General features: G+C 46.8%; 1 protein-coding gene and 1 long non-coding RNA gene across 5 annotated transcripts in view; one reads left to right on the top strand and one right to left on the bottom strand.

Moving 5' to 3' along the window:
- LOC138418366 (uncharacterized) overlaps window positions 1–11,969 on the top strand; it is a 71,470-nt gene extending 59,501 nt beyond the window's left edge. For 2 of the 3 annotated variants that reach the window (XR_011248519.1, XR_011248520.1), the window contains 3 exons: window positions 4,464–4,647; window positions 10,553–10,677; window positions 11,410–11,969. This is a non-coding gene — a long non-coding RNA (uncharacterized lncRNA). Of the gene's footprint in view, window positions 1–4,463; window positions 4,648–7,862; window positions 7,993–10,552; window positions 10,678–11,409 lie in introns of all 3 variants that reach the window. The other variant, XR_011248518.1, reaches the window with a different exon arrangement.
- ADAMTS18 (ADAM metallopeptidase with thrombospondin type 1 motif 18) overlaps window positions 6,229–23,219 on the bottom strand; it is a 151,146-nt gene continuing 134,155 nt past the window's right edge. For both annotated transcript variants that reach the window (XM_069549626.1, XM_069549627.1), the window contains 5 exons: window positions 21,206–21,410; window positions 19,606–19,791; window positions 15,151–15,363; window positions 10,541–10,688; window positions 6,229–7,935 (listed from right to left, as the gene is read on the bottom strand). In XM_069549626.1, the coding sequence (XP_069405727.1) occupies window positions 7,820–7,935; window positions 10,541–10,688; window positions 15,151–15,363; window positions 19,606–19,791; window positions 21,206–21,410 (868 nt within the window). In that variant the 3' untranslated portion in view covers window positions 6,229–7,819. The remainder of the gene's footprint in view (window positions 7,936–10,540; window positions 10,689–15,150; window positions 15,364–19,605; window positions 19,792–21,205; window positions 21,411–23,219) is intronic.

A 23,219-nucleotide genomic window follows, 5' to 3' on the forward strand; every position in this document is an offset into this window, starting at 1 on the left:
CGCCCGTTCTCTGGTTGAGTGAAACAGCAGATGCGTGAATGAAGTTGCCCCTTGTGTACACAAAATTTGCTTGGGGCACTCTTGAACCAGGTAAATGGGGGTGTGAACAGTACAGGAACAGTTAGTGCCACATAGCAAAGTTCCTAGGTGATCATAGGTGTGATCAAAGACAGTCCCCAGTTCAAGCATATCATTATTCAAACAGATTTTTATAACTCAACAAAGAGGTATAATCTGCATGCCGTGAAAATCCACCCATTTAAAGTGTCCTAGAGCATGTATTTTAGTGTATTTATAATACAAGGTTTTGTCACCTTCAGCACCCTTCCTAATTTATGGCTCAAAGCAAAGTCCCTAAAGATAGCACCCTTTGGAAAGGTAAGGGGTCAGATAAAGAACTGGATCTTTCATGAGGTCACCTTTGCCTTGTGTAGAGAAAGTATGACAACATTTTCATGCTTTTTATTGTCCCAGAGTATTTCTTTTGAGGAAGAGGAACTTACTAGCATAGGAACTTGGCAGTGTTTATTAGGCTTCTGTTTGAAACACTACTCATTAGAATGACTTCTTCCCAGGTGGTGCTAGTGGTAAAGAACCCACCTGCCAAAGCAGACAACAGAAGAGACGGGGGGTTCCACCCCTGGGTCGGGAAGATCCCCTGAGGAGGGCATGGCAACCCACTCCAGTATTCTTGCCTGGAGAATCCCCTGGACAGAGGAGCCTGGAGGGCTACAGTCCATGGGGTCGCCAAGAGTCAGACACAACTGAGCGACTTAGCACAGCACAGCACTCATTAAAATTCTCTGATGTCTCCAGAGTAATTGTCGATAAAAGCATTTGCTTATCAAGTGAAAAATCAAATATAATAGTTAAGAGAATACTTGACTGAAAATGATCATCTCTGACTTTACATTTGGACTTACCATTACTCACTAGGTAATTTTAGGAAAGGCCCTGAACTATTTGGGTCTCAGTATCCACATTTGTGAGGGAGAGAGAATGAAATGATAACAACCTTCTCTTCGAGGTCATAACTTTTATACATTTATTTGAAAGCAGAGTACTCTGCTTAAATATAATTGGGTGACTTTATTATTTTAGAAGGACCCCCCTGCACATTCACATGATCCTGATTCGCATTGTGTGATATTGGCAACAATACAGGGAAAACAAGCATTTTCAAAGGTTGAGTGGGGTGAATGTAAAAGCGAAGAAGTTTTTAAAAAAATCCTAGGACTTTATGACTTTGGACTATCGCCAGATTGCTTCACGAATGAACGTCTCATATTATTTAAGAATCAGTCCCTTTGGTAAAGAACAGGATCTGTTTCCATGCTCAGACCTTAAAATGCAGTAAATGCTCAATAAATGCTTGTTGAAGAATGAATATATTTTAGATAGCAAAAATGCAGGAGATAATGTTAGTTTAGGCAGAGCGAACTACGTAAGAGGGTCCATATGATGGTATGTTAGAGACTTGTGTGACCACAAATGCTAACTCCCTTGACAGCGTGAAAAGTTTGCCTCCTCACCAGACTTCTCTGCTTGTAATAAAAGCTCTGCATCGTGTGGGCATCATAACAAAGGTATTTACTAAATACAATTATTCTTTTACTGCTTTAAAAAAATGCCAATAAATAAATAGATGTTCATTTTAAATATCTGGAACTAATCTTAAAAACCCTTAATTTAATAAAATTAGTCATTAAACCAGAAAAACCAGAGGCCCAGAACAGCACAAACCATAGAACTAACCTGTTTATTCTCTAGCACAGCCCCAAAGCATCTTCAGCAGGTCTTCCCTATATTACAAAAGATGTTTCTTTTGTCTTCCGTTGGACAAAGCTGAAGCTTCTCCTAGTTTCACTCAGTCGAGTCAGCCAGTAGATTTCTGGCAAGCTGTCAGGAAGTGACAGTTGGCCTAATTCATAGAAATGATTGATTTACCTTCTGGCACCTAATGACTGGGCAGGAAACAGGAGGGAAGGCTTCCTTCTCCCTTGATGCTGGCTCTCAGGAGTACCACTGTCTCCACGCACTGTGGGTTTCTAAATTCACACACAAAGGGCCCTGGGAGTGATTACCAAAAGACACTTTCCGTTGGGGACCCAATGGCTTCTTTTAGGCACCCTCCCACCCATTTTTAAGAAAATAAACGGCAGTACCCTAGCTCTTGAATAAGGGTGCTTGGCTGAGAGAAATGGCTGATTTCCCTCAATCATGGTGTTCCGTTGCCCTCTGAACCCCTCCTAGACTGCTGACATGCTCAGGAACGGGAAGAGAGAGGAGGTGAGCAAGGACCTTGTCCCTTCCTGTAAATCCTTTTCTTTCTTGCTTGCTTTTTCTCTTTCTCTGTGCTGGGTCTCAGTCGAGGCATACGAACTTTTACTTGTGGCATGCTAGCGCTGAGTTGTGGGCTTTGCTGGTGGCTCAGATGGTAAAGATTCTGCCTGCAGTGCAGAAGACCTGGGTTCGATCCCTGGGTTGGGAAGATCCCCTGCAGAAGGGAACAGCTACCCGCTCCAGTATTCTGGCCTGGAGAATTCCATGGACAGAGGAGCCTGGTGGGCTACAGTCCATGAGGTCACAGAGTCAGACACGACTGAGTCACACACACACACACACACACACACACACACCCCAGATCTAGTTCCCCGACACACACACCCCACACCACCCCCCACCCCCAGATCTAGTTCTCCGACCAGGGATCGAACCCGTGGTCCCTGGATTGGGAGTACTGCACCATCAGGGAAGTCCCCCAAGATATCTCTGCTTGACCCAGCATTTACCAACACAAGAGCTTTCCAGCTGAAACATACACTCTGAGAATACACCAGAGCCCTTCATTCTCAGCTGATTGTGGGCCACACGCTGCAGAGTTGCAGTGGAGGGCGTGGTGCCCAGGGGCCTCCTTTGCCTGCACAGGGCAGACAGACCCAGGGCACCTCTTTATTTGCCCTAGACTTAAACTAGCTCTTCCTTGAAGAAACATGAATGCCTTTAAAAATGTAAATGCCCGGGTCTTACCCCCAGGTTACTTAAATTTCTGGAATGAGGCCTGGGAAGTTTCTATGTAAAATACATCCTTAGGCGATGGTAACATAGCTAATTATTTAGAAATTCTTGTCCTGAGACTTATTTCTAGACACAACTTGACTTTCAAAGGAAGTGGGGCAGGGGAGAGTGGACCCTCTTTCCAAGAAATAGGAGACACTAGGCTCCGTGGCATATGAAATGGAAGTCTGCAAGAATGGAAGGCTTCCTAGACCTTCTGCCAAGGGCTGGGGGTGGGGGCTGCTCCATCCTTCCTCTGCTCCAGCCACGTGAAAGGAGAGGAGGGGTCAGAGAGAGAAACGTGTCTGGGCCTTGTCTCCACCGGAACAGCTCCTGGCCCTGGTTTATCTTCAAAGGCCATCTCCCCCAGGGCTCTGATCAGTAACAGAGAAAGGGCCACTCTTTGTACAGCATACCACGTTTAGCAAGTCTGCCAACTGAGAGGACGGAGGAGTCAGAGTACCAGGTGTTTACTTAGAGGAGTGCTTTCCAACCCGGGGTATGGGCGCTGCAGTGCTAACACCTGGTAAAGTCAGCTGATGTCCTAACCTGTTTGGGGCAGAGGGAGCCTAAATCGGGAGGCCAAGGTGATAGAAGAAAAGAGAGCTAGGAAGAATCTGGGCTGCTGGGGAGAAATGTCCTACAGGATTTCCTTTTCCTAGACCTGGATGCCTCTTTCTCATCCCAGTTAGCATGCTGGGAACAATTCTTGAACATCATTCATTTGTTCCACCAATCACAATTGTATAAATTACTAATTATGAATCAACTGTCCCTTATGAAACAGGGATTAGGAAAACAGAACTACTTTGCAAGTATCTCATCATAATGTTCAAAGAGGATGCTGGTTTTGTGCACGGGTAAGGCCTTTACTGTTGCTTTGCAGAAACTAACAAATAACTGGATACATTTAGAAAAATGCTTTCTGGATATTGCTCCTGATGGCCTCGCTGTGCACAAAAACTCATTGAACAATTCTAAATGTCTAACTCTATCACCATAGGTACAATCAAATGGGTATAATTTGCCTTTTCTATGTACAAATATGAATTGGTATTCAAGGCCAAAATCACCTTTTTGACACAGAATTTTATCTTAAGCTTAGTAATGCTACACGAATAATCCAGAGGGACTAGGTGCAGTTCACTTACTGAGAAATGTTTCTTAGGTATGAATTCTGTGAAGCAGTTGTAGTGACTGTATTTTATTTTTAATTAAAATTAAATGTGAATGCCATTCAGTGGGCTTTTACTTGCCTTCTATTATGGGAAATAATATAATTTTCCATTTACAGGAATTATAAAAAGTTTACTTTTTAAACTGTATTTTCTTTAGTTCACATCATTTTAAGTTGAATAGATACAGTTAAATAAAAAATATTTAACAGAGGTGTTTTGCATTTCCAGGGAAATTCAGGATTATAGTAAATGGATGACAGTAGGTGAAGAATCAATTCATTCTTGGTCCCTTCCGGAGGAGGAAGGTACAGCCACCCAGGTTGTACCGATGACGTCACTTCAGATGTTCCGAGCCTCAGCCTCATTGGTAACCACGCAGGAATTGAGGACTTAAGATCTTACTTCGGGAAAGGTAAGATGAGGCAGATGAAACATGGAATCTGCATACAGATTTTTACAGGTTCTAAAATAAACCCATGTGGGACATAACTAAGTAGCCTCTCCTACACTGCATTTAGCATTCATGGGTTCTGTGCTGTTAATTCTATAAACTGTCTCCTGCATGATGCACGCTGCTGTAAGATCAGCCTTCCCACGGCTGACATACAGAATCCACACTGAGACCACCGTTCCTCTCTCTCTCCATCCTAATGGACTTCGTGTTGCAGGCTCCCATACTCAGGTCCTGTTGCCCAGGAGACACTACCGTCCCACAGAGAAACGATTACTAGAGAAGAACAGCAGTCATCTTTGCGTGTCCTTTATTGAGAAGGCAGGCTGAGACGGAGCGTGTTGCCTCCATCCTCAACTCCCCACCTCGGGTCATCCCTGCTCCGCCCAGAATTCTTCTGCCCAGAATTGCTGGGTCATTTCTTGTCACACCCTCTTCACATGTGTCTTGGGGGCCATAATAGAATTCTAAGGCTCAGATGGCCTTCCCTGTCTTTTTAAAAAGGATACCATCTTGTGGTTGTTCCTGACTCCTTCCACTCCTGATTCGGGGATTAAAAAAGATAACATGATTGCTTTTACTAATAATATGACCAAAAGGAGGAAAGTAGGAAGGTACCTTTTTTGCCATCTATTCTGCTTTTCATTATTGACAATAATTTTTATGTTTGCAAAATAGCGATCATTCACTTCAAAATCCTCTTATATATTTTTTTAAAATATGCATGCATCATATATATATATATACACACACACATATAATCTCAGATATGCAGGAAAAAATAGTTTATTCAGGTCATTTGGACTTACTTTGCCGAGAGAGGGTTTATTTCCCTCTGGTCTGAAGATTTGAAATTTAGAAAATTTGAATAACTTGCTTTTTAATTTATTACTTAGGTTTTTTCCCTTTCCTTGCTCCTTTCCCTCCCCCTTTCTTTCTGCAAAAAGATTTTCAAGTAGGGGAAAAAAAAAGATAGAAAACCCACTATATTTGTGGTTTATCTAATTTGGATGTTTTCCATAAATAAATGATTACATGACTAGTAAGAGTAGAAAAAAAATAATTTAGTATTTCCATGAGGCTGGTAAATGTCACGTGTTTCATCTCAGTATTTAATGGTTTCTAATTTCTTCAAGTACAAGCAAGAAAAATGATTAATGTCTTCCCTCCAACCTTTTCTCACCTTTTCGAGAAATTACTGAGATTCTTAATCAACATTTATTCATTTAGATCACCTTGGTAATGACCAGCTTCTTGCTAACTTATTCAAGAACTTAACAAGTTTCAAAGGCAAAGAAACAGAACACTTTATTATAAAACTTATAAAATAATTAAATATTACACATATATTTTGACTTTTCTCTATAATCCATGTTTATGTATTCAACACTTTTCCTCAGAATTAATTCACTTCCTCAAAGAAGCAAGCGAGAACACATAAGAATAGGCTATTAATAAATTAATTTTCCATAAAATAATAAAATGATAAAGAAGTTGAAATTTTTTTCAGAGGGCAAGAGGGTAGTGATATGGAGCCCTATATTTATTTTTATGATAAAATGGCCACTATTCTAGGCCAAGTCCAGGAGACAGGATATTCTGATCATTTCTTTGAGATTTGAGAATGTATGATTTTAATTAGAATGGAATAAAGGAGGCTCTAAATTTAGCAAACCTCTGTCTCGTTGGTTATGCTGAGTGGGCAAATCCCTGTTTGAATTGAGACTTTTAAAAGCAGTAAAACTGGGTTACATTCATCAAAGACATTGAGGAACAGAGTAGAATTATATAAATATGCCCTTTATAACCACATCTCAAAAAATTACAGAGGGACACTGTCTTGTAAGTTACTTTGGTTTTGGCAAAATGGGGTGGTGTCCTCCCCACGGAGAACAACCGCAAGCTCATGGTGCCTACCAACAGCTGGCTTCCGAAGACTGAACGCGTCACCTGGAAGACTACGAAACACTCGTTTGCTGAAGTGTCTTGGCATATTACGATTTATTAATACTCACATAGCGAGAAGGTGGGTGGGTTTCTCAGCTGCCACTGGGACTTTCCCCTGGTTAACCAAATCCAAGGGCAAATTTAACTATATCAGTTGCTAGGGGAAAAAAAACCCACAAGTGGCCTCTAATTTTCCAAGCAGCTCTGATAATACGCAGGGAGCACCATGACTGACATTTTCCTGTCCTTCCAAATAGGATTGTTTTGCTCTTTGTCTCCTCCTGGGCTTCCACCAGAAACGCACATGCTGATTCCCACTTGTTCGGCTAGCACCAAAAATGACGAAGTTGACAGAGTGTGTAGGGCAACAAGGCTTTGTAGTTTTTTGTTTTTGTTTTTTTTTTCTTTTCAGAGTGCGAAGTCCAGTTAAGTGGAGATCTTAACTTGTCCACGTTGCCCTGTTTTCAGAATATTCCTCAGAATACTTTTCAAGTTGTGAATTTTAGTCTTGGAGACTCTCTTTATAAGCAGAATATACTTTAAACGAAGTAAGAAACACCACCACACACACACACACACGCACACGCGCACACGCGCACACACACACACACACCAGAGAAACAGGACATGAAGCTTGCTAGTCCAGCAGCAAGCACCATCGTGAGCACCATTTGGCGTTTGTACAACTCCTGGTCCGGGGCGTCCACAGTTCCGGTCAAACTCTAAGCTCTGAGCAACAGTTAGGCAGCGTGTTCCACCCACATCGGATTACTCCAAGTCTCAGTCTGTGACTTGAAGTCCGAAAGGACATTTCCAAAACCCACACTCTGAGGTTCCCTGGGGTGGGGGTCTGTCCCCAAAGTTCACAAGCACCTCCCTTGGTCAAAATTCAAACCTGTTGGCAAGCCATCACCTCCTCCCTGTAACAGTGCAAAGCAAAGCTGGTCGCTTTTTGTTCTATGCTTTTGTGAGTCTGATTTGTCACTGCTTCCCATTTTCAAGTGCTTCCGAGTACCGTGTGTATTAGGGAAATGAACAAGAAGGCTGTTCTCGAGAGCAGCCCCTCCAACGTGGTGGTCAGCTCACACGGGGTTTGCAGTGTTCAGCTTTCGATGGAAAGGGCGCACGTCTCTCCGGAGGCTGCGAGGTGAGACCCTGGCCCTGCCAGGAGGGGAGGGCGTCGAGATCAGCTCTTCCTGGCGCATGACTTGCAGCACTGCTTGCCGTAGAATTTGTGGTTGCAGACGCCGTGCTGAGGAACAAGATGACACCAGCCGAACAAGTCCACACAGGATGGATCCTCTAAGGTGGGAAGAGACGTTCGGCACATTAGGACGGCTTCTTAGCCTTTTCCTTAAGGTGAGGGCCTACAGACAGAGACTTGGGGTCGACTTGCCTATGGCCCCCCGGGGTTCTTACATGAGACAAGAGGACTTTGTGGGGGAAAAAGCAGGATGAAGGCAACCAGAGGCACCACGAAAGTGAAAGTGTTATTCGCTCAGCAGGATCCGACTCTTTGCGAGCCCATGGACTGTAGCCCGCCAGGCTCCTAAGGCACTGCAACCACTAACAAAATGTAAACAGGTTAGGGTTACTGGATTGCAAGTGGATGTTCAAAAAAACAAAAAAAATGTCATCTCCAGCCTGAGCTTAAGGTCTGATCCTCCTGAATAAGTTGGAGACTACTGTTGTGCCTCCAAGGCATGTCCCCTAAAAACAACATCCCCGAGGGTGTTGTTAACCACTGGTTCTGTTTCGGAAGGCCTGGGGTGAGAACCCAGATTTTTTTTTTTATTTCTAACTAACACCCCAGGGTTGTTGCCACTACTCCAGGCTCATTACTTTGGGGACCAACAAACCTCATATACTGGGGGTTCCACACCTAGATTGAAGGCCCAGCTGTGACACTCTGTGCAGGTTTAAATCAAATCTCATGGCCAATTTGTGTAGACATGAATTGAAGTCAGCACCAGTCTTTTTAAACTTGCTTCCTTGTGTAGGCTAACAGGTGTGATTACCCACTGGAAGCAGAACACGGGGCATGAGAGGCTTTTACCCCAAAGGCCCTCAGGAGTTGCAGAGCGCACAGGGCGGTGCACAGCGACTTTTCCTTCCGCAAGCATCAATGTGTTTTAGGGGTCAGGGCTCAGTCCTTTGCCTGGGTTTGCAAGGAATTTCTTTTTAACTTTAGAACTATTTAGGGTCTACCCCTATACATGGGTAAATGCTGTCATTCAGAGCTGGAATTTCCTCCTCTAGGCAAGTCTTAAAGTCACCCTCAAGTCCCCGCAAACCGTACACCACCCACGGGCACCGAGTCACGTCCCTCCTGAATCCACCCTCACGGCTCGCCTCTGAGCCCCGGGACACGGCTCACAAGGCTCTTTTTCTGTTGCTTTGCCTGCTGCTCCCAATTTGTATCTGGTCTTCCTGTGAACTGCTGACAGCGCCTTCCTTAAGCCTTGGTTCTTCCGCCTAAAGCTCCCTTTCACGCACACACTGCACTCCTCCCACCCCCCGCGTAGTCTCGGAATCCTTTTGAAACGGGCGCGCATCCCTGGCACACCCCTGCCCCTAACCCTCCCCTTGGATCCCGCTCACCTGGAGTCAGAAGTACAGTCTCTACAGTGACTCACAGGATCTGGTCCCCAAGACGGCAGAGCCACCTCATCCTTTCATTTCCCTGAAGCCTCTGCTCAGACATGCCCACTTGGTTCTGCCTTCTCTGACCTCCCTATGAGAACGGCACGCCCCGTGGCCCCCAGGAAGGACCGCGTCTCCCTGCTTTGTTTCCCTATGTGCGATTTACCAGCATTTATCACGTCACGTGTTTACCTATGGCCGCCTCCTCTCCAGCACAGCAGCCTCGAGCAGACATCTGACCGACTTTCTCTCACTGCTCTGCTCCCAACACCTGCCACAGCGCGGCCGCTCAAGAAGCACTTGTTGAAAAAAATAAATTCCCTCCACCTCACGGCCGAAACAACCAGTTCAAGCCACACTAACTCTCCGCTTGGGTTCAAGGATGAAATGGACTTGTTCTTTCCTTTCCTACTAGTAAGACCTGGTTATATTCTGAAGGTGGAGTCTAGAGGATTAGCTGACAGGTGGGTAAAGAGTGTGAGACAGGAGAATCAAGAATGGCTACGGGATTTTGACCTGGCCATCTAGAAGAACAGGGTCATGTTTACTGAGATGGGGGCGGGGTGGAGGTAGGCACCAGGAGACTAGCTTAGGATATATCAACAGAGATACAAGCGCCACATGAGAGGAAGACTTTGCCTATGTGTCTATATGTATATAATCTTCAAGTTCAGTTATTTTTCAATACAGTGTCTTACACCCAGTGCATTAGCACGCACCCTAATCAGTCAGAATGGATGTCTGGATCAGCTTCTATTTAGACAGTAGAGATGATTCTATTGATGCAGTGGAAGTACTGGAGGATACAAAAGGCATGGGCCTCACAGCACTATCACCACTTACCCCTCCTGAGCTAAGCATGGAATTTCAACACCTAGCTTCTGCTAGATGGGAGAACTGGGAGGAATCCCCACCTGAGTAAAACTAGAGGCCCATGTTTGGTCAGGAAGAAATGCCTGGGCCTGTGTCCTGCGTGTCTGCCTTCTCATTTTACTCCTCTTGATACAAGGAGACCTGCCTCAGGCAGGAGGCCTGAGACAAGGCCCTCTCCTGGGAAGCCTTCTCCAGAGCCTCCTCACACCATCCCTGGCACCAGCTAGAGCTCACCACCATCAGGGACTGCCCTGGATGTGTATACCTTGCACACCTCTCAGGAGGGCTCCTCACGTCGACTGTGATGTGAAAGGCACCCCCTAGAGTTTGCGCAGGAGCTGCGTAACTGAATACAGCAGGAAACCGACTTGCGCGTGGCAGGGTCCTTTACCTCTCTTGGCAGGAGCTGGACAGAAGTTGGTGTTACAGGCCCGCAGCACTGGAGGCTTCTGCCGCAGCAGGCAACTCGAAGAAGGCCGGCCCTGCTGGACGCAGTGGACCGAGCGTGTCTGCACCCCTCCGCCACAGGTAACGGTGCACTGCAGGAGAGGGAGGAAGCGGTCAGGAATGGGCCCTTCCCGATGCCACTCACAGCAGGGAAAGAAACCTCCATGCCTCGTGACATTGCCAAGGCACCTGTCGATGAAACAGGGACTTCCAGAGCTGGGCACAGGAACCCACTCTCCTAACACGTTTTGGGAGCCATTTGATCTGATTAGAAGGCTCTGAAGCAAATGCTATCTGCTTCCCCCAAGACCCTGTGTCTCCCAGTCAAGTAACTCAGGCAGAAGAGAGGTTCCAGGCATACAGAAGCTGCCACAGGAATGCGGAAGCAAATACACACACATCCAGCCAGTTCATCACAGTATTTAAAGAATTCCAGGCAACCTCTGCAGTTACAATAGTGGAGGGGATGGTTCAGAACTTGGACAGCCAAAGAAATATAACGCTCTGAGACAGCTTAGGAATTATGTCCTCCCTGCCCAGCCAAATTCTGAGATAGCATGGTGGATATTGTGTTTTGGAAAAGTCAATTATCTCACTGTCCAACTGAAGGTAAAAAAAAGACTAAAAAAGACTGTCTAGTAATTTTTTTCCAGGCACACACATAAATATATTTCCTAACAAAAGAACAAATAAGAAAATATTATCAGAGAAAAGATAGCCCTTTAAATTAATCTTTACATGTATTTTGCTTTAAAAGAAAGTTCACTACCAGCTCATTATCCTTATTATTTTTTCCTATTTTATTGTGGACAGGTGAGGACGTCCACCTGGGACAAGCATCGCTATGCAGAATGGCTTCTGAGAGGAAAAAATATGTTGCGGTTAAAAGAGTATGAGTTTTGGAATTAGCTCTAAATTCAAAGATAGCTGGATCCCTGTTATCAAATCATCTCAGGCAGAAGATGGCTATTTTTGTGAAGAACAAGCCAGTAACTATGTTGTTAATTGAGGTATAGTTGATGCCCAATATTATGTCTCAGGTATACAACAGAGTGATTCAAAATTTGTATAGATTATATTCCATTTCTGGTTATTATAAAATATTGGTTAATCCCTTGTCTTTGTAGATTATATATATATATACACACACATATATACATATCATATATAGTAGTTTGTACCTCTTAATGCCTCTCGCCCTGCAGTAATCACTGGTTTGTTCGCTACATTTTTTTCTATTCCACGTAAGTGATAAACAGTATTTGATTTTCTCCATCTGACTAATTTCACTAGGCATAATACCCTCCTGGTCCATTGATGTTGTTGCAAATGACAAAATTTCATTCTTTATTACACCTGCTGATGCACACTTAGTCTGCTTCCGTGTCTTGGTTACTGTAAACAATGCTGCTATGAACGCTGGGGTGCGTGTGTCTTTTTAAATCAGTGCTTTCATCTTCTCTGGATACATACGACATAGGAGTTGGACCGCTGGGTCATAAGGTAGCTCTAGTCTTAGTTTTTTGAGGAACGTCCATACAGTTTTCCCCAGTGTACCAGTTTACACTCTCACCAACAGGACACAGAGGCTGGCTTTCCTCCACATCCTCACCAACATTTGTTCTTTGCGACGATAAACACTGAGCAGTATCAGGCGGTGTTTCCCTGTGGTTGTGATTTGCATTTCTCTGATGATTAGCAAGGCTGAGCATCGTTTTGTGTACTTTTTGGCCATCTGCATCTCATTGGAAAAAATGTTTATTCAGTTCTTCTGCCTGCCTCCCTTTTGATTGGGTTGTTTTGTTCTTTTGACACTGAGGTGTTTATATGTTTCAGATATTATCCCCTTATTTTTCACAAACATTTGCAAATATTTTCTCCCAGCCAGTAGGCTGTCATTTCATTTTGTCCATGGATTTCTTTGCTGGGAACAAGTCTTTAGGTTTCGTTAGACACCCTTTATTTAGTTTTGCTCTAGTTTCTCTTGCCAGAGGATGCAGAGCCAAAGAAAATACTGCTCCACTTTATATTCACAGATGTTCCATGTCTTCTTCTAGGAGTTTTATGGTTTCTGGTCTGACAGTTCAGTCTTTAATCCATTCGAGCTTATGTTGTACATGGTATGAGAAAATGCACTCATCACTTTCCTTTACGTGCTGTGGTAGTTTCCCCAGTGCCACTAACCCCAATACTATTTTCTCCACTGTATACAATGGCCTCCTCCGTTGCAGATTAATCGCCCCTAAGTGCATGGGTTTAATTGTGGTGGGGCCAGTGTCAGGGAGATGCCGCCTCCTGAAGCACTCAGCCAGGTCCTGGAGTGAGTGCCAGCCCAGGGCAGGCAAGGCCGGGTCCTGGGTCCAGCGGCAGAGCGCAGAGTGGGTGGCCGGCCCTGGAGGTGGCAGTCAGGGGGCCATTTTCTGACACAGCTGCTGTGGGGTCCAGCATGTCCCGGAGCTTGTGTGGAGCTGGATCCCTGGGCTGCAGGCAGCCGAGGTGCCTCCAAGCTGGTGCGGGCCGCTGGTGGGGCCGCGGTTGTCCTGAGGCTGGGGTCCCTCTGCTGGTGGGAGAGGCTGAGTCTGCAGCTACAGCACGCTCACTGGGAGGCTGGGCTTGGCCTGGGGACTCCGGGCTAACGAGCTGGAGTGGGGATTACAGAATGGTGCTCGCGGCAGGACGGGCCCCCAGAGAGTCTGATGCCACTGTCTCTGCCCCGGCGTGTGTTCCAACTGATGTCTTCTCCAGAAGACTCTGCAGGATCGGCGGCAGGTCTGTGCCTTTCTCAGCGTTGCTTTGCCCGAGAGCTCAAAGCACATCCTGCAAGAGCGGTGCGTCTGTTCCCCACAGCGCGCTGGGACGCCTGAACGTGAGCTCCACTGGCCTGCAAGCCCAAAGCTTCTGAGGGCTCATCTTCCTCGTGCAGACCCCCTGCTCCTGGGGAACAAGCTCTGCAAGTGTGGTTTTCCTCTGAAATGTGCCCTCGGCTTTGTCTCTCCCACCCATCTCATCGTGGTTCCTTCTTATATCTTCAGTTGTAGAAGCTCTTTTCCAGTGAATGTGTTAGTCAGTCATGTCTGACTCTTTGCAGCCCCACAGACTGCAGCCCGCCAGGCTCCTCTGTCCGTGGGATTCTCCAGGCGAGAGTACCGGAGTGGGGTGCCATGCCCTCCTCCAGGGGACTTGTGTCTTCTGCATGGCAGGCAGACTCTTTACCATCCGAGCCATCAGGGCAGGTTCTGGTCTTGGTCCTCAATTGCTGTTCTGCAAATAGCCATTATTTCGGTGCGCCTGCAAACCCCTACTCTGCCATGTGGGGACCTCTCGTCTCACAATGGTATTTTAGGCTTTATGGGCCGTACGACCTTTGTTGTAGCCACTCACCTCTGCACTAACGCAGCCGTGGACAGCACACACAAATGAGGATGGCTGTGTCTAATGGAGTGTATCCACAAAATCGGCCGCAGGAGGGGGAGATTGGCCACTGGTAATTATTTGCTTATATCTGATCTAAATAATTCTGCACAGATCAGTTTCCAAGTCTGTTAAATGAGTAAAATAATGGTAGAAAATTTAAAAAGAAATCCAATTTCATGGTGAGGCTGGCAGCACCTCTCAAGCTAGAGTTGTGTTTTCTGAAGAGCTATGTAACACCTGTTAGCTATAACAATGCAAGGGTCAACCAAACCATAGCTTTGGATTCCTGAGGACATGTTGTTCTCTCAGACTCAGCATCACAAACCAACCCCATCTCATAAGCATCAAACCAATGCATCTAAAGTTTCTTCCAAGTCTTCTGAGGAAAAGGACACCTGTATCATCTGAGTTTAAAAGTGTGTCCTTGGCTGATCAGCTGCCTAACTCTGAGCTTTACCAGCCTCATCCACAAAACAGGGACAATAAAACCCACAGATAAGACCACTTCCCCAGTGGCTCAGCTGGTAAAGAATTTGCCTGCAGTGCATGAGATACAGGACACGTGCGTTCCATCCCTGGGTCAAAAAGATCCCCTGGAGGAGGAGATGGCAAACTCACTCCAATATTCTTGCCTGAAAAATCCCTTGCACAGAGGAGCCTGGTGGGCTACAGTTCATGGGGTCATAAAGCACGACTGAGCAACTAGGCACACATCACCTCCAGGATGAAGGGAGGAGATAGGTGCGTGTACAGGACGTAACACAGTGCGTAGGAATGGCTTGACAAATGCCAGCCGTTACTGATATCACTCAGAAACATGAGAACCAAGTGAGTCAAGACTCTTAGCAGCATTTCTAAAACACGGAAGACTCTAGCGGTGGTTTTAATAGCAGCAACAACTACGAACATTAGCAGTACCTTGGGACTAACTGCTTTGTATTACTTATTCATTGAAAATAAAAGAAGAGAAAAAACCCAACTCTGCACAATATTATCATCTCAGTTTTGTAGATGTGAAAATGGAGGCTCACCGATGCTGGAACCTGCCCAGGGACTCAGGTCGTTCAGACAGGTCCTAACAGCAGCAGTTGTGAATGGAATCTCGCTTAACTTAGCCCCCCTCAGTCTCTGCGTGCTCACCTGTTGCCATGGCGATGAATACCACCCAGCGGCCAGACTGTACCCTGGCCGGGCTGGACACGGCCCCCGGTTGCAGGTTTCCTCCAAGTCCAGGTTTGGTCTCTTAATATTGCGGCACCTTCGCTCGGGGAAAGTGATCAGCTTGCCTTGGAAGGCCTTCTCGCTGCATTTCATCTCCCTCTTCCTCACTCCCAGACCACAGCTCACGGAGCACTGGGGGCCAAGAAAGGAGGCGTCAGGGTGCCGGCTCCACCGTCCACGTGTAATCAGAGGGATGGGACTAGGGCAGGTCAGCCACAGCCCACCACCTCCTGAAGGCAGGGCCTCAAGTCCCGCACGCTACAGAAGCCGGAGGATTGCAGTCACTTTCCCAAGGTCACAGCATGGCTCAGCACCACAAAATAAAGGCAGGCCCTGCCACGACACGGCACACAGGAGAGCGAGACAGAGCCCGCGAGAAAGACGAGACCAGCAGATGATGAGGTCAGGGTCACCGCGTAGCGGTCGGGCCAGGGCAGGAGGCAGGGCGCAGGGACTGGGCTTACAGGCAGTTCAGGGCCAAGAACCACAGATAACAAGCAACTGTCCTTCATCTTTACCTGCCTCTCGCTTCAGCTGGGATATACACTGAAGCTGCGTTATGGCAGGAAAAAACAAAGAGGATGGAGGCTGATGAAATAAGTCTGAGAAAACCTGTTTTGTTTTTTTATGTGACTGACTGCTATTTTATTTAAATTTTTCCTTCCACTATACACATTTTCTTTTTCAAAACTTTTAATTTTGTATTGGGGTACAGTGATAAACAATGTTGTGATAGTTTCAGGTGAACAGCAAAGGAACTCAGCCATATAAATAAATACAGGCATCCATATGCATACACGTACCCCAACTCCCCTCCCATCCAGGCTGCCAGGTAACACTAAGCAGTCCCCTGTGCCCTACAGGAGGTCCTTGTCGGTCATCTGTTCTCAGTACAGCAGTGTGTACAGGCTGGTCCCCAACCCCCTGACTATCACTTCTCCCCAGGCACCGATAAGCTTGTTCTCCAAGTCTGTGAGTCTTTCTATTTCGTAAGTTCATTTGTCTTTAGATTCCACATAGAAGGGGTGTTACAGGATATTCTTCTCTGACTTACTTCACTCAGCACGACAGTCTCTAGGTTCATCCGTGTGGCTGCAAATGGCATTAGGGAAAACCCGTTTTTCAATATTTTAAACAGCATTATGGGATACTGTACAGGGCCTTGATGAACTGCAGAAAGCAGTAAGAAATGACATCAGCGTAACCATCATCAATCACGAAGGCTAGGGATCAGATCAAGACGGCAGAGAGGCAGGACGTGGTCGTGCTCCCCTTCTCCCCCGAGACATCAAAACTAGAGCATCTAGCAAACACTGGCAGAAGACCTCAGACCCCCGAAAGGGTAAGAAAATGCACAAAACCAGGTAGGACAAAAGGGAGGAAAAAAAGAGGAATTGGCCAGGACCTGCACCTGGGGAGGGCGCTGTGAAAGGGGAAAGCTTTCTGTACCCTGGGAAGCCCCCCACCAGCAGGGAGGTCAACGAGGACCCAGGGGAACTCTGAAGGAGGGCGCAGCAAGCCGGGCGTACAGGGCAGAGCGAGAGAGACCGTGGGGCTGGGCAGGCCCTGAGGCTCGGCTCCTGAGGGCAGACCCGCGGGAGGACTGGGTGGTGATGGGCAGACGGTAAGGGGACCGCAGCCACAGGAGGATGGAAGAAGCGTGGCTGCCCGCCTTACACTGGAGAGGAGAGGCACCACCGCGGCCAGACGCAGAAGGGGGCGGGCTGCCGTCGGAGCATCCTTCTCCCCACTGTCTGCTCAGGCCGCAGAGTCCTAGGATCCTCCACCCCGCAAGGCTACCATTTCAAATTCAAAAGAATTTCTCAGATGAGCAAAAGCTAAAAGGATACTGCAGTACTAACCCTCTCATAAAGGAAATTCTGAAAGGTCTTCTCTAAGCAGAAAAGCAGCAAGAAGATACAGGGAGGAGGAAATCACAAACGGAAAGCAAATCCACCTAAAGTAGCCAGCATACAGATCAAAAGGGAAAAATTATCTGTGAGAGCGGTGACACGCACGAGCAACAAGAAAATGGGGAAAAAGGGACATCAAAATCGTAAAATGTGGGGAAGGAGAGCAAGAAGGTGATTTATTTATTTATTTATTTTGGAATGTGTTTGAACCTAGATGACTACCTGTCTAAAGCAAGCAGATACAGGGAGGGGTTAACATACTTGAAAAACAGGGCAACCACAAATCAAAACCATAGTATAATTCACAGAAACCAAAAAGAACACAAGCATAAATTAAAAGGAAATCATTAAACCACCAGAAGAGAAGGACAGGAACAAAGAATGGATAAGCAGATGTGGTCATCTATGTAACGGAATACCACCCAGCCTTAAAGAAGAATGAGGGCAGGCCATTGGCGGCAACATGGGTGAACACAGAGATCACCCTACTAAGGGAAGCCAGAAAGACAGAAGCAACCTACCACCATACAATATCATTTACACGTGAAATCTAAAATATGGCACAAAAGAATACCTACAAAAGAGAAACTGACTCACAGACACAGACCTGTGGTTGCCAAATGAAGGGCGGGGGGAAGGGGATGGACTGAGAGTCTGGGGTTCACAGATGCAACCTATTACATTTAGAATGGATAAACAAGGGCCTACGGTATACAGCATGGAAAACTGGACCCAATCTCCCAGGATAAACATAATGGAAAAGAACATAGAAAAGGGTGTGTATGTGTTTACAGCTGCGTCACTTTGCCGTACAGCAGAACCCAGCGCAGCACTGTAGATCAACTATACTTCAACAAATAGAGGATGACACTGAGCTCCGTACTTGCAGCAGCTCTGTGAGGGAGCTGCCAAGTGCGCGCTCCACTGTGCGGAATAGGAAAGGGAGTTTAGCCCGAGGCTGGATCTGTAGTCATCACTGAAGGCTGCCTGTGACTCAAGCCCAAGCCTTTAGCCATTTGGTTATAACGTCTCTTAAAGAAACTGAGAGGAGGGGAGAGACAGGCGCCCTGCTCTGCACTTAGCCACACAGAAGGGAAGGGCACTGATGGGAGAAACTCAAAGCTGCTGGGACAGCGCCGCCTCCTCCACTGGACGCCCGCCCCCAATCCCCACCAGCGACCTCTTTCTTTCTTGGCCACTGTCTTGCTCACTAGACGTGGACTCAGTAAGAGCAGAGACCTCGCCTTAGGGGTTACTGATGCGTACTTCCGGTTTGACCTCTGCTCACCTTTCCTCTGCCTAAGAACTCAAATGAGTGTCCCAAGCTAGGAGTCTAGGAGGCATCTTCAAGACTTCCCTCTCCCTGCCCAACAGATGCCTGAAGGTGCCCGCCGGCCTCTTTAAGAACTCTCAGAAAAGACAAACACTGCACATTAACGCATATATAGGGAATAGAAAGACGGAACTGACCATCGTGTGTGCAGGGCAGCAAAGGAGACCCAGATGTAAGAACAGACTTTTGGACTCGGTGGGAGGAGGGGAGGGTGGGATGATTTGAGAGAACAGCACTGAAACATAAATATTACCATATGTAAAAGAGATAACCAGCGCGAGTCTGACGGATGACGCAGGGCACCCAAAGCCGGTGCCCTGACAACCTGGAGGGGTCGGGTGGGCAGGGAGGCAGAAAGGGGTTCCAGGATGGAAGTGACACGTGTAACCGATGGCAGATTCATACTGATGTATGGCAAAACCCATCACAAAACTGTAATTATCCTCCAAAGAAGGAAAGAAAGAAAGGACTCTCCAGGACCCAGCTTTCCTCCATCCCTGAAACAGTTCATCTTTCGTTTGCATCCCTGCAATATCCATGCGGGCGCCTTTCCCGGCTCCGGGCTTGGGATCCTCTCTGAAATGAAACCCTGATTGTTCCACGGCTTTATTTAAAATTTTAATTAGCTCCCCCAATGTTAACAGGACATATTTCTAGCCTGCCACCCCACACAATCAGGATCTGTGCCCGATGAAGCTTCCACCTTCCACCCATCCCCACTCATTTCTTCTGTGTCCTACTCTCCCAGCTCTGCCCTTACAGGGTGCACCCTCTGTCTGAAGAGCCCCGACTCCGTCTTTGCCAGATTCCTGCTCATCCCTCAGGCTCACTCTCCCTGGGAATCTCTTCTGCCAAGGTTAAGCTCTCCGAGGCAATCACAGACCCCATCACAGCACTCCGCTCGCCTTCCCTGTGTATTTATACACACACTTTCTTTAGTTTGGTACCTCCACCGTCCAGGCATTGCCTCATCACTGAGATGGGTGCTTTATAATCGGGATTTTATGGAGAAATCAGTGGGGAAGGATGAACAGTAAGTAGCTACCTGGTGTATGTGTGCAAGCCTCCAGATGCTGGTGGATGGGCTGAGCATTTCAGAACCCCCCAGGAGTGAATGTGACCTCCTACCTCACTCCACGAAGTGATGAGCCACTGGAGCCGGCTGTTCTTGGGACAGCGTCCGAGCACGCAGCCCTCCTGCGAGTCCGGTCTCGGGGCGCCGGCGCACGCGCTCTCGGGCACGGCCTCTGCCACGGCAGCGCGTCTACACGTGACTTCACGCTTCCGCACTCCTCGCCCACAGGTCTTAGAACACTCGAGATTAAAAAGGAAAAAGCCTTTAGATGCCAGTCTCCAGCGACCGTGTTGCAGGTAAATGCTTGGAAAAGCACTGATGCAGGGTTTACAAAGCTATTTTTAAGCACCAGGACCAAATGCCCAGTAAAATTCCTTGTAGTCAGCAGAAGAAATCTCCTCCATCCAGAGATTCTGAGTCCAGATTAGATCTCCTTCAACAATCTGAACACCCAGGGGCTGCTGTGGTGTCCCAGGTCTGAAGACAGGTTTTAGTCTTCATGGAGAAGAGAGGGTTTCTGTGCATAGCACACATGATAACAACCTGGGAAACGGTCCAAGGCCTATTTGTTGCTGTAACTGTGTCTGTCCCTGGCACAAAGCAGAGTCAGTCTGTGCATTTGGCGAAAGAGGATTTTCAGTGATTTGGACAAGGGGAATCATAGAAGTATGCCTTACAGCAATGGGTTGGGGGTGTCCAGCTCTTGCCCTACTGTCTGTCTTGTCTATCTGTCTTGCCCTCTGTTATCTCTAGGCTGGGCACTGTGCTAACTCTCAGGGAAAATTAAGTCAACGCTCATCAAATGTTTGGGAATAACTTTGCATGGCCGGCTAATGCTCTTCTATTCCTACCATCTTGACCTTCATAAGACCTGCGAAATAAGGAAGGCAGCAAATTATTCCCTGGTTTTCAGATTTGTGGTTCAAAAGTCTTCTAAGTGATCTCAACAGCTTTTGAACCACAGCTCTGAAAGCCAGGACAGAAATTATCTCATGGGGTGGTTAGAAGGTTATGTGATATAGGCTCTGGTATATACTTATGTGTTTCATCACGCAGAAGGCATTAAATGAATGTTCTCTGTTGTGGTTGGCTAAGTCTGATAATATCAGCATCCTGTCTCCATCTCCCTTACAAATACGAAGGATGAGACTTCCCAGTGGTCCTCTTGCTATTACCCCATTTTAAAGGGTAGGCGTCTGAGACTCACATGATGAGTCAGCCACCTGCCAAGTTGCGGAGATGAGCAGATATGTCTGACGTCAGACCATGCCTCTGCACCACGGAACGCCATTCATCCATGGTGCTAACATCTAGGTGGTTAATTCTTATTCAACAGAATTCCTATTTATATTTGTGACTTTCTTTTACCAGAAAGGTAAAAATTTTCATCTGCTTCTGAATCCAGGGCCATCGTCTCTAATGGGTGGGTCCTTTACCACTAGCGCCACCTATCCGGCTGCATGACCGTCACCAAAAAGGCTACAAACCAGGAAAGATGCTAATTAAAATGCCCATTCACATGACTGGGTGTGATTCCCATGAAGGTGTAAGCGGCTGAGATCCTCTGGGGGGAAGCAGAGACACCACCTGTATTTTCGTCTCCCTCCTTTTTCTCAGGGAACAGGACTCACGACTCCAGTAATTCCCACTTACCTGAGACCAGGGCCCAGGGCTCCATTCCGGAGGGCAGGCATGGCTGTTGCAGGCTTGAACCTGAGTGGGCGTGCTCACTGGGCAGAGAGAGTGCAGGACCGCCTCCTCCTCCTGGAAGGGCTTCTTCTGGGTGCACTGCACCTTCCGGCTCTGCTGGCCTCCCGCACAGGACCTGCTGCAGGCGCTCCACTCGCCCGGCTTCCAGCTTTCAGGGAGAGACGGGATTACTTCCGGGGAAGCTAAGACTCTGCATCATCGATGCCAAAGCAGTTACTGTGAAAGATTAGCCACCTGCTGGAAGCCTTTACCGCAGAACCAACAACCAATAACTGATTCTTCTTCTATAGATTTGCAAGCCTACATGGTCTATTACCCCATAGTTCTGGGGAAAAATACATTCCTGCCATCAGGCGAAGAAATGTGTGCTGTTTGGAACTCTGAGGGATTCAGTCTAATTTACCGGGATCTTAAACCCTGTGCCAGAGACTCTCCCAGGCATTAGGGTTGGAAAAAAATGAATGAAGCTAGGCTCTTCCCATGAAGTTGCCTGTGGAAGTGGTGGCTGTGTGAACACATCAAGGCAATACTTTCTGATCATTTCTATCAGAGAAGTTAATACAAAGTATATTAATGAGACTATTGACACAAGATCAATGAAGGAGGGAGAGGTGCGTGCGTGTGCGTTCACACATGCAAAAGAGAGACACATTGAGAGAAGGTCTCACCAACAATGTTTCTAAATAGGCTGTTCCCCCAACCTATTTTACTGATTACCCTCAAACTCTACGGTTGCATTGGAGGAATAACCTCAAGTTCCTTTTTTCAAGATTTTGAGCTCACTTTTTTTCACAGCTGTTGTATCTGAGACTTGGTGTACGCTAAAGAGTGATCATCTGAAAGCGTGAATCCTTTTCAACAATCACCTCGGATTAATTGAAATTGTCTGACTCGAAGGCCTAGCATTAAAAAGATCCGCCCGATAAGATGGTGACACATTTCAAAGCAGCAGAGTCCAAAAACTGTTCACAAATGTTCTAAGCATTATTTGAAAACATAAAACATCACGAAGACCAAATATGTTTTTGTTATATCTCTGCATTACTGCATTTGCCTGCTGCTGCTAAGTCGCTTCAGTCGTGTCCGACTCTGTGCGACCCCATAGATGGCAGCCCACCAGGCTCCCCCGTCCCTGGGACTCTCCAGGCAAGAACACTGGAGTGGGTTGCCATTTCCTTCTCCAATGCATGAAAGTGAAAAGTGAAAGTGAAGTCACTCAGTCGTGTCTGACTCTTAGTGACCCCATTGACTGCAGCCTACCAGGCTCCTCCATCCATGGGATTTTCCAGGCAAGAGTACTGGAGTGGGGTGCCATTGCCTTCTCCATGCATTTGCCTAGTCCTGCGATTTTTGCTCTGGCTCCCCAACCCCAAAGCCCGAGCTGTGAGGTTAAACACCTTTCTGTTGGTCTAGAGAACCTGCCGTACAAGTTCTAGGATTACAAGTACTCTAAAACACTGCACGATCCATGTTATCTAATTTAGTGAAAGAAAGCTGATAGCAAATGGTTCCTTACATTTGTACAACACTTTATCTTCCAGTAAGAGGCAAAGAAAAGACATCTATTATCATGAGAGTATTGGTTTTAACATTTGCCTATAAGGGTGGCATTTTTGTCTGCCAAATTCAAGTTTCTTTCCTTATGTGGCAAATATGATGAATTTGGAAAAGTACTAGAAAGAGCGTAACACACTCTTTTGTGACACGCTTGGTTCTCCACACGCGGGCCCCAGGCTCACTCTCCATTTCAGGATCTTAGTTTCCCCAACCGGGGATCAAACTGTGACGCCTCCTGCCATGGAAGCGTGGAGTCCTGACCACCGGCCCGCCAGGGGAGTCCCCTTACTGCTTTCTCCACGTCTGCCGCTCTTACAGCGTGCATCTCACGGCATCTCAGTTATTTGCACATCCACCTCTTCCATTAGATGGTGGGTTCCCTGATGGCTGCTGCGGCTAA

The sequence above is a fragment of the Ovis canadensis genome, chromosome 14 (genome assembly GCF_042477335.2).
Source record: "Ovis canadensis isolate MfBH-ARS-UI-01 breed Bighorn chromosome 14, ARS-UI_OviCan_v2, whole genome shotgun sequence".
Classification (NCBI taxonomy): Eukaryota; Metazoa; Chordata; class Mammalia; order Artiodactyla; family Bovidae; genus Ovis; species Ovis canadensis.